This window comes from Micrasema longulum, unplaced genomic scaffold, assembly GCF_059751315.1.
Source record: "Micrasema longulum isolate JH-2025_06_02 unplaced genomic scaffold, ASM5975131v1 h1tg000117l, whole genome shotgun sequence".
In the NCBI taxonomy this organism is placed as follows: domain Eukaryota; kingdom Metazoa; phylum Arthropoda; class Insecta; order Trichoptera; family Brachycentridae; genus Micrasema; species Micrasema longulum.
The window spans coordinates 309227-320440 of NW_028277323.1; the positions used below are offsets into that span (position 1 = coordinate 309227).

At 28.2% G+C, this 11214-nt stretch overlaps 1 protein-coding gene across 1 annotated transcript; it reads left to right on the plus strand.

The window, feature by feature from the left end:
• The first annotated feature begins 201 nt into the window (after nucleotides 1-201).
• On the plus strand, nucleotides 202-4647 carry Fie (Fire exit). The gene is made up of 4 exons (XM_088239883.1): nucleotides 202-416; nucleotides 921-1131; nucleotides 2510-2725; nucleotides 3034-4647. The coding sequence occupies exons 1-4, from the start codon at nucleotides 291-293 to the stop codon at nucleotides 3231-3233; spliced, it is 753 nt and encodes a 250-aa protein (XP_088096009.1). The 5' UTR covers nucleotides 202-290; the 3' UTR covers nucleotides 3234-4647.
• The last annotated feature ends 6567 nt before the right edge of the window (nucleotides 4648-11214 follow it).

An 11214-nucleotide genomic window follows, 5' to 3' on the forward strand; every position in this document is an offset into this window, starting at 1 on the left:
ACGGATAAGAAATATAATACCTAGGTACATAAACTATTTAGGGAAGTATATATTATATCTAATTGTATTCAAAAATTTAAAAGCATTATTGGGTATATTTTTGTTGAGTAGGAATGAAGCATTTATGGTTTATAAAAATCAATAATTTTTGCCATGCTCTGTTCTCAATATTCATCCCTTATACCTACTATTGATACTTAACTAGGGTAAGCAAAGCAGAATTTTTTGCTTTGTTTGTACACAGCAGCTGCTTTGCATTTTGTTGTGTAATAGGCGAAGAGTTATTTAAAATGTCTGATGCACAAGCTGAAGTAAAGAAAAAAGAGATTAAAAAAGGATTGAAAGTTTATATTTCTACATTTTTATATGTATTCAATCTTCGTCAAGGCACAATCCTAATTGCTGTGCAGCATATTGTAAGTTTTCTTTCTTTTATTTGAAATAAAATAAGCATTAGATTTTTGAAACATTATTCTCTGCATCTTTTCGTTAAATTATAATTAAAGAGAGATTTGTTATTTCAAATCTTTGTAAGTACATTTACACATTGTCAGCACATAAAAAGATAACAAAAATAGATAATTGTAAAGAATATAGATTTTCATATAGCATTAAATCTTTCAAAAATAGCTACACAATAAAATACATATATTACAAAGTGAAAATATTTGGGACAAAGGATGGTTAAAAAAAAGGTTGACCTTGAAGTGTAATGGCTTTTTTAAACTATACTATTATACATAAGCATAAAAAAATAATCTTAGGTACTACTCACTTAAAAAATATGGTAATGATACTAAAGAAAAAAACTCAACAATAGTTTTTGATGCAAATAAAACACTTACGCTATTTTTTGTCAGCACTAGGATTGAACTCATGGAAATGAAAAATGGTCAGATTAAAAAAAAATATGTTTTCAGGCTTTATCAGCATGTGGCCTCATACTTTTATTGGTAGGGATTGCTCATGCCCAAGAGATGATGGATATGCTAAATGCTGACATGGAAGATAACGCTGAGCGTGAAGGAACTATCTTAATAGACAAAGATGATATGACGCTCTTCCGTGATGGTCCAGTCGAGGCCACTAATAACCAGCAAAAGTTTAAAGTTGCGCAGAACTTGGCTATGAGTAAGTGTATTATTTTTTATTGTTATGTTAAATTTAATAATTAATATTTATTAACAACCTTGTAAATTGCAGATTTTCCAAAAAAACCTATCATTCAACCTATTAATCAAAAAAAAAAAAATGATTTGCACATTAACTATTTCTAATAAAGCTAGTCATAAAGCTCATGTAAAGAAGTTGCACTCCCACTGTCATAAGTTTAAATTTGGCTACACTTCTCTAAAGTATTCTAAAATACTCACGTATCTTTGCAATTTTTTTTGAGCGAGATATACCGCAGACTTGAGTACTCTTTGAAACTAATTTAATAAAAAATCAAAAATAACTCTGCAGTAATTATGACAGTATAGTGTTCTTCTCATATTTAAACAGTGAAATGAGCCAATACCACAAAAATACTGGAAATTATAACAATAATATACATTAAGTTAAGAGCATTAATCAATATTAAAAAGTTTGTTTTTGCTCTCCTGCAAAATGGTTGATTTGGACATATCATAAGGGTACTTCTAAGGGAGCAATGTATTTAAATTCCATTATCTGTTATTCAATTTCACCCTGTTTTATTTGATCTTGATAGTTTTTGCACCACAACCCGCCAGGGTAGTACAGTACATAATATAACAACCAAGCTTGGGAAAAATCACATTTAATTTATATATTAAAGTATCGCTCGTCTTTTATTTATATAATAAATTACAATGAACTTCCATCAAAAATTTTCACTTACAAACTTAAATGTTTTTAATTTATATGATTCAAATTAAACCCAGAGCTCAAGGACAGTGTTTTAGTCATCACACCACAGGATCTTCCTTTTATAGGCTACCCTGGGCTTGTGAGGATAAGTTTGAACTTGTGTGATGGTTTAATATATAAAGAGTCTATGTTTATTTGTATATAGTACATCTACATTTATGTATCCGGGAATATAATAGAATACAGTTCTGTGTGTGCTAGAACCCCGGAAGAGTGTATCTGACTCAATGGCTACTCTCAGGTAAAAATTCCGAAAAACAAAACGAAATTGAGTGGAAATAAGTCTGTCTCTGAGTGTAGTAATTGGAACGTATGCCTACTATGCTTGAGATCCTAGGTTCGATTCCTGACAGGGTGGTCTTGAAATATTGGTTTCAAAGGTTGTTGAAAAACAATATTTATAATATTTATTTTTCCTGGACTGGCACGCGAAGCATAATACTAGTTACCTTATCTTTCATGTAAGAAAAATGATCTAGATATGCCACGATCAACACACCGATTCGGCAATTCAGTGACCTATGCATCCCTGGGTGTCGATAGGGAAATTATGTACTTATTATATACTGAACTTATGCACTCAAATTCTAAATAACCAAATGAACATTTTTTGTTATAGTGATGGTAGTATTTTTGTATGGTAGTCTGATCAGCACAACTGTATATCTGATGTTCTGCGTGGCCTTATTCTATGGGGCAGCTAAGAACAAAATGGAATATATGGTTCCTTGGCTCTTCTTTGCCACGTTTACAGCCACTGTATTTACAATAACCCTTATCATTGGAGATAGAAATTCAAATCTAACAAGAGTATGTGGAGGACATCTTGTGTACCGTAAGTAATTTTAGATATCTTTTTATCTATTATTCACCTAAGCATTCTAATTATGTACTGTGCAATAAAATAAAAAGTACGGGGTCACCAGTGTTGGGATATGATACGTTGGAAGATTAAATCAATTTTTTATTATTTAATTACAGTTGTTTAGAATTATTTGGCTCTTGATTATAAATTTTTATTACCATTGTAAACCCAGTGAATCTCATATAAGTAATCTTCATCTTGTATCATTTAATAATCAAATTCTACATAATTCTTTATTATTAGAGGGTGATGTGTAATTTTAATTATTTTCTTTGAAGGGTTTGTCAGTACAATTCTCGTGTTGGCTCATGTCTACTGTATCTTGGCTGTGGCAAGCTTCATCTGGGAGCTCAAGACATTGCACACTAAGTATCGCGTAGAAACTAAACTCAAGCTGAACCCAAAGGAAAAAGTCATGGAAAAGGGGGACCTGAATATTATTCTCAACCCAGCCATTGTTGAATCCCACATGGTTTAAACTCTAAAATCCAACTAACATAATTCAAGGTATTGACATATATACGATGAAGGGTATTAAAATTATTAAAGCTTTTGAAGCGTCATTTATATGAAGACTGCACCTACTTCAGCTAGGTTTGTCAAAATGATAATTCTTTGAAAAAGCTGTTGATAAAGAAATGGAAAAAATGGCTATAAATAGCTGGCTGATTTCCAGGTTGTTCAATTCAACATTTTAAAAGAATTAAATTTGAATGGAATTTTAATGAATCAATGATTTTATTTTATATTTTTGTAAATCTGTGTATTTCAAATATTTAACAAAATAGAAAGATTTGTCACAAGATTGCAAAAATGAAAACTTAAAAATAAACCAGCAAAATAATGGCCACATATTGCTCATGCGAAGATTATGGTAAGAAGTTGTAATACTCCTCAAATATATCCATTGATTGATATTAACTTTGATGTATTTAAATGTGTCGTAATATGTAATAAATGTCAAATTTTTAAATGCCGTGCATTCTGTTGAATTCACCAATGTTAATGAAATATTAAATTAGAGGTTGTTATAAATACAAAACATATAGCCATGATCATAGAACAACGATAAATGTGAGAAATGCGACATTCACTTTCTTTTGTGTTTGATCTTTCTTTCTTTTATATCTCTTTTATTTTATTCTCTTTAGATCCCACTTTCTTTTATAATTATAGTTCAAAGTTTGAAAAAAAGGAACTATATATAACTAACTAATCCAAGTATCAAATTATATACTTAGTAAAGTTGAATAAAATCACAAGAGTCGTTGTCTTACGATCATGACAATATGTGCATTTATTTTACAATTAAATGTTTCCTTCCAATAAGCACACAGGGGAAATTTGTGAAAAGTTTTGTGCATTCCATTTATGAACGTTAGAATATTTAAAATTAATAATGCATGTCCAGTGTGTAGTTTAAGTGTGGAAAGTGGAAAGAAACATGATATTGAAAGGTGCTTATAAAATGATTATTGATGAAAGTGAAGGCTTACCATTAATTTTCTTACTAAATTATCGAAAAGTATTATTATGTTTACGAATTTACGGGAAATTTAACTCAATGTTTTCTGTAAATAACTGTGTGTAGATTATATATATGTGAATTGAAATTTATGTAGTGTGTAATCCGATTGAAAAAAGATAATTATCTGTAATTGGATTACTATACTCTTGAAATGTGTTCCAGTATTCTACAAAAAAGATAAACAGAGGAAAGGTTTTTTTAAACTCATAAGAGAACTCCAACATAAAGACTGGCTCCGCCAATTTTTCCATTAAAAACTGTTTGCACTCTATATACCCTTTAAATGTATTAAAAATTTAATCCATCATAATTTCTGTAGCTATCAGCGCAAACAGTCATTAAAAGTAACAGACAAATAAATAAATTAAAGCTGTTTAATTTTAAAATACAATTTTATTAGAAATACTTCTAAAATATTTTAAATTAATCTATTGTACATTAACAGCTTAGATTGTTTCCATATTAACAATTCGAAAAGTAAACGAAAAGCTGGGTTTATTTATTTCTTATTTGGCATAAATGAAGTATGGAATAATGTAATATTCATACAGCTTATTTATAGGGTATAGGGGTTGAACAATGTAATCATATTTTTTCCTTTTGATGTCATAAAACTCAACTTGAATTGATAATTTATACAAATCTCGCACAGTTGAAGTTGTTAAATTAAGCTATATCAATTGATATTACATAAATTTTATCAAATGTTTTGAATTATTATATCCCAAATGGGAAAAATATATGTTTAGATATAAATATTTATTAATACTATTTTTAAAATGCCTGATTCAAAAGGTCTGGCAAAATATTATTATTAGAAATAAAGCAAATAAAAAAAAACGTACATGAGTTTGATTTTCAGAATAAAAACACACCTTTAAAATTACTTTCTTTACCTACCTTATATCTACACCCGGAAGGGTACATAATTTTGTGAAACTGGCAATTTGTTCAAAAAATATTTATAAATGATTAATTATTCAAAAGGGAGGAATTGGCTCTACCGGTCTAATGAAAACGTTTTAGGCAACCAGAAAACATACCGAGGCTTTACTGACAGAATGCATTAAGCCATTAAAACAAGTTGCGAGATAATCACATTTAAAGTTTTTTTATTCTTTCAATGCATTATTTCTCCCACAATTTTCTTTTATTTAATTTTCTTTAAAGCTTTAAAAGAGTAATCTTCATTCTAGGCATAACATAAAATTTGAAATCAGCAGCTTGCATCTATATTTAAAATTATTATATTTAAAATATATAAAGACTGTTGACTTAATGCATTCTGTCAGTATAGCCTCGATATATTTAAAATATTTTTTAATATAGGTGCAAGAAGTTGATTTTGAATTTTATGCTATGCCTAGAATAAATATTACTTTTTTAAACCTTTAAAAAAAATATGGGAGAAATAATACATTGAAAGAAAAAAAAAACTTTAAAAGCGGTTATCCCGGAGCTTGTTTTAATGACTTAATGCATTATGGCAGTAATTTATCAGAAATTTTGAAGAAATGGAGAATCCGTTTAGTCCTTTTAGTAGGCCTCATAAAATTTGAAACCTGGGTGAAATTCTACCGACCTCACTTAGAAATTTATGATAATTATAAATAAAAGTCACATTAATATGAAGACAATTTAACTTTTATTCCTTATTAAAAACATAATTAATACAAATAAAATTAAAAAACTAAGTGAAAGGCAAAATATATTTTCGTAACAACAAATGATTCAGTTGACAGTAACTTATGAATAAACAAAATATCATTTGCATTTTCAGCTACTACGTAATAATTTGACTTCATTAGAAGCAAATTAGATTTAACAATATTTGGGTCTACTAGTGATTTAGAAAATGTCTGACGTTATCCTCTTAGAAATAACTATACATATTTTAATTGAACTCCTCATTAGAAAAGATACCTAGTTACAACTAAAAACAGTGTCTAAATATAGTTTTTTTTCCAAAGTCTACAAGGATATAAAATTCATTGATATAACAGATAGCATGCAACAAAATTCGAAAAGCAAACCATAAATATGAAAATATTGTCATTTATATACTTAATACATACATATCAGTAGTAGGTAGTTAAATTAAGTTTTTTGGTCGTAAATAGACTTTTACTGTATTTCATGAATTTTATCTATTCTTTAGCAAATATTTACATATACATCTGTAAAAATGTTATTGGTTTGTTGCTCAGCTTACATTTAATAATTTTTGAGACATTTGTCACAATAGTACTAAATTATTTGTAATATTTCAACATATTGAAGAAACTTATAATATCTTCACCTAACGTCCACAAATGGTGGAAAATTATATTTTGGTGTTTTTCTGTCAGGACTTCAAATATGTGTGTAAAACTTGTATATTTGTACAGTGTTGCATTATTTAAAAAAAAAAAACTTTGCTACTGAATTAAAAACTGTTTTTACTCTTCCTTAAACAAAAGTAAGTTTGGGACATATGAGTTTTACAAGTTAGGCCGATAGTATGCTACTATATTTATATTTGCTCACTACTAAAATTAATAGAATGATTGTATGCATTCATTTTATGCATACAATTATTAATTAAATGATTTATCTCCAGCTTTTTTTTATTTTAAACATGCTAGAACAGGCCCGCACAGATACCTACACCCAGGAGCATATAACAAACACTTAACAATAATTGAGGCATTGAGAGCCATAGTAGTAGTCTGATAGATTATCAATGAGAAAGTTCAGTGCTATGGGAAATTGTATAGAAAAAATGTTTTCACAGGCGGTAAAAATTAGAGCATTTAATTGTACGGCAAAGTTTCTCGAGAATGAATGTCACAAGTTTTTCTAAATCAATCAATGATTTTGGTAAGGATTTCCAGTTTCAGGTAAGCCAATCCACCAATTAGGACAGCTTACCGAAGAGAATAAGTGACGTCACGCGCGGAGTAATTAAAAAAATACAAAACTTGACAAAATCATACCGCTGATAATACTAAAAATCAATAATATAAATATCCATAACCACTGAACTTCCTCATTGGTAGAATCAAATAGACCTTTGTAAGGGACCAGAACTAATTGATTTATTAAACAAATAATTTCACACTATTTTTCAGTAAGTCATTTCATTAAAATTTGTATGTGGATTTGTAAATATGTACGTATATTTTTTGTAAACTAGTAAAAGGTCCCAATAAAGAAAAACAATATGGCAATAAATTTAATACAGAATTATAAAGCATTTTTTTAGAGAAAAGTGAAACTGGTAAAAAGATTATAGAATACATTATTATCTAGCTCAAGATAGGATCATGGTAACATAAATATTTATACACTTTATAAGGGCTTCGCGACAATGGAATAGGTTAACGCAGCGAGTAAAAATCGGTGAAAAATAAAATAATTACTACTTTTATACAATTTGGCATATCTCCTAAACCATGAGTTATTTTTTAATTAAATTTTGAATGCACACTCACCATACACTGCTTATGATAATATAATAAGAGTAGAAGTCAAATATATTCATAACACGTCATAAAAAATATATAGTTATTTGTCTACATTGCGTTTGCAGAACAACAAACAACAATCCATATTATAAAAAAAACACTATCCGAAAATGTCGCCATTCTGCTCACCAATTATATAATAAAAATGAGTGAAAAGAAGACAGAGATATGACTTGGCAACTCATTGACTAAACAAATCATCTTCCGCACAAACTCTCATGTTTCTAATAAGAGCTGTGCAGAGTATGTGTGTAGATAAATTAAATGTCAGCTTATCTTAATTTTTATAGGTGCGTGTGTGTAATTTGTAAAATCTTGAAGTATTGTTCATAAAATACTTGGACAACATAATTGAGTAGATTTACCTTTCCCGTCTTTAAAGTAAAGCCAGCGTAGCAAGTAGAACTACCCTTCCCGCATAAAATGTGTTATTAAAAAGCTACTTTTATACATTTCAACAACTATAAAAAAAATTGACAAAAAGTGTGTAACAAGATTAATAAAATTAAAATATCACTTAACATTAAGTTAATCAAAAGATATTGTGAAGGTGAGAAGCATTTGTGAACTAATTATACGTATTGATAAATATGCACTTTATATTCTAAAGGAAGATATATTTTATTTTTTAAATTTAGGATTTGAGTTAAGTAAGACATATTTTACTAGAAAAGTCTGATTTACTTTGCCATATGTTATTATACTGCTGTCATTTATACAATGTACACATTTTTGGATATAATTAATATTTTTCTAATAAAATATTACATTAAAATATAGTTTGGATATATTTAGAACAAGTTAAGAGACAACTAGAGAAGTAGCGGAATTAGAGCTGTTAATTTTGAATGCGATTCTGAGTGAGGAGGGAACAACAGAAGAAGAACAATAAAGTTGATGGTGAAAAAAATTGTTAATAATTTTCCAATTGAACACAGAACTTAAAACTAAAAAGTTTGTATTAAAAATATATCTAGCATGTTTATTTTCAACTACTTCCAGAGAAATTAAATAATTTTAACATGAAATTCAGAAGTCCAAGACATATCGTCGGTGATACTGCGTAACATATTTTTTTTATAAAAAATATTTTACTGCAATAAATTCATTGTAGGGACTAAGAGGCGTTTGGTTTAAGTTATTGCTATTTTTACTCTAAATAATAATAATTTTTCTGATACTCCAGTGGTGTATTTGGTTGAATCAAATCGCAAGTAATGTATAAACAGGATGTAATGACAAAAAAATAATCGACAGTTGGGGTATTTCAGTATCACCGCCAATATAAATATTTCTTTTATTTAAATATCCATTTTATTAATCAAGCTGTATGCATTAATATTGAATGAATTTTGACAAATCAAAAACTATATTCACAACATAAAATTTTAAGATGAAACTTTATGCATAAGTGATTTTTACTTAATTTTTAAATTTCTTTCAACAGAGAGGGAAAACATTTTTGAGAAAGGAATATGGAAGTCTAGGCCTTTACAGGGCTTATGATCTGTCATTGGCTGGTTTAAGTGGCCACTCCAGCCAGTTTGCAAGCATTTGGACATACTCAAACATTGTTAAATTTACTTAATGTGTTTATATTTTGTTAATATGTATTCTAGATATTTTCATTGCATTTAAAAAAAATACATACCTACCTTTCTATTAGAGCTTACTAATTGGAAGGCAATAGTGATGCCCTTTTTTAATCAAAAAAATATTCACAATTTATAAATAATTATGAATCATTTTATTACTCTCATTCAATAATTGATAATGCCCATAACTAAATAAAAGTATTGTTTTACCATACTATAGAAGACCTTGGATAATTCAGCATTACTACAAAAAATACACATAATTCATTTTGTTAAAAGTATTTTTAAACAGCAAAATTATCCGACATAAATTATTTGGTCCCAAGCAAAACATTTTACAAACCCCATTAAAAAATATAATGTCAATATTACAAAACATGTTTGAAAAACTGAAATAAAAAAAAATATACTAAAAATATATTCATTACAAAATGATAAAGAATCCACTGCATGACGCATGACTAATAAGTCTCTAATGATTTCAAAGTATCTGGGAGAATTGTTTTTATAAATATGGCAAGAAAAAAAACAAGAGTTCAGAAATCAATAAATTTATTTACCCATGTTAAAATTTTTAAAGACATGTGTCAGGCTTCAGGTATATATATTTATTCATCTAGTTTTGTGATATTTTAGTAAAGTTTCATCGCGATCAGAAATTTGAAATAGAAGGACAAATAAATAAAACAATCAGGAAAGCGTCACATAAAGGTCTATAAACTACACTAGAGCATCACTGCACAACAACATTTTGAATGGAGTGTAGCGCAGCTGTAGTGCGTTTTGTTTAATCCAAAACAGTGAAAATAATATTTCATATTGCTGCAATGCGCCGCGCAGTGACACTCCAGTGCGCCTTGACCTTAAAGATAAATTTTACAAAATGGTTTTACTCTTAAAATAAATAAAAAATATGGCGTAACTGGCTTAAAAAAATATGTGCGTGGCGGTGTTGGGTCAAATTAGACCCAGTTTTTTATTTTGCCTTTTAGGCATTTTTGTGGATTTTATAATATTATCCTTTCACTAAAATATGCTCTGAATCATGACAAGACGTGTGGCAAAGTTTTGAGGACAATTTTTCATGATTTAGTTAAGAAAAATGATGTACAAAAAATACTTAACCCATAATTGATCATTTGCATTGGGTCTAATCGAACCCATCATCAGTAGGTATAAGTTAATAATACTTAATACACATCAGTATTAGCATAATTTGAAAACCTATGTAACACACCAAAAGCTTCTGTTTATTTAAATTAAGAAAAAACTAAGAAAATGGGATTTATATTTCCAGTAAAAAAATATTTACAAAAAAAAGATTTACAGAAAAAAACTCCGTGTATGTATTATATCCTTTACAGCACAAAAAATATACATATTGGCAATATTTTCAATCAGGATCGTATTTTAAAAATATTATTAGTCGAGCGGTGGATCCTTCAAGTGTTGCAGTGAATATCTATCTACCTTTAGACAATTACAGAAATGATAAGATACGATTTTCATTTATTTGAGATAAAACATGTATTTCACTAGTTGCGCAAAATCTTTCACACAAAAATGATTCTACTTAATAATATTATATATTATTTCTTTTTCATATATTTTTTAATAACAATTCGCATAAATAATTTATGCGGCGTATATATAAAATCATCTATAAACTACACAATATATCAACATGACACAATTTTGATAAAAGTGTTTATTTCACAGGTCAACTTATGTCTGGATTTTGCAAATTGTGCATTATATATTATATCGCACCATTCCAGACAGTAATTGCCACAATGCTTATAAGATTTGATTAATCTTAAAAGTTAATTA

Excerpts from the sequence above, each read along its gene's own strand:
- Fie (XM_088239883.1), top strand. The coding sequence starts at position 291 with ATGTCTGATGCACAAGCTGAAGTAAAGAAAAAAGAGATTAAAAAAGGA. Across the intron at positions 417-920 it reads TAATTGCTGTGCAGCATATT|GCTTTATCAGCATGTGGCCT; the intron begins GTAAGTTTTCTT and ends ATATGTTTTCAG. Across the intron at positions 2,726-3,033 it reads TGGAGGACATCTTGTGTACC|GGTTTGTCAGTACAATTCTC; the intron begins GTAAGTAATTTT and ends TTTTCTTTGAAG.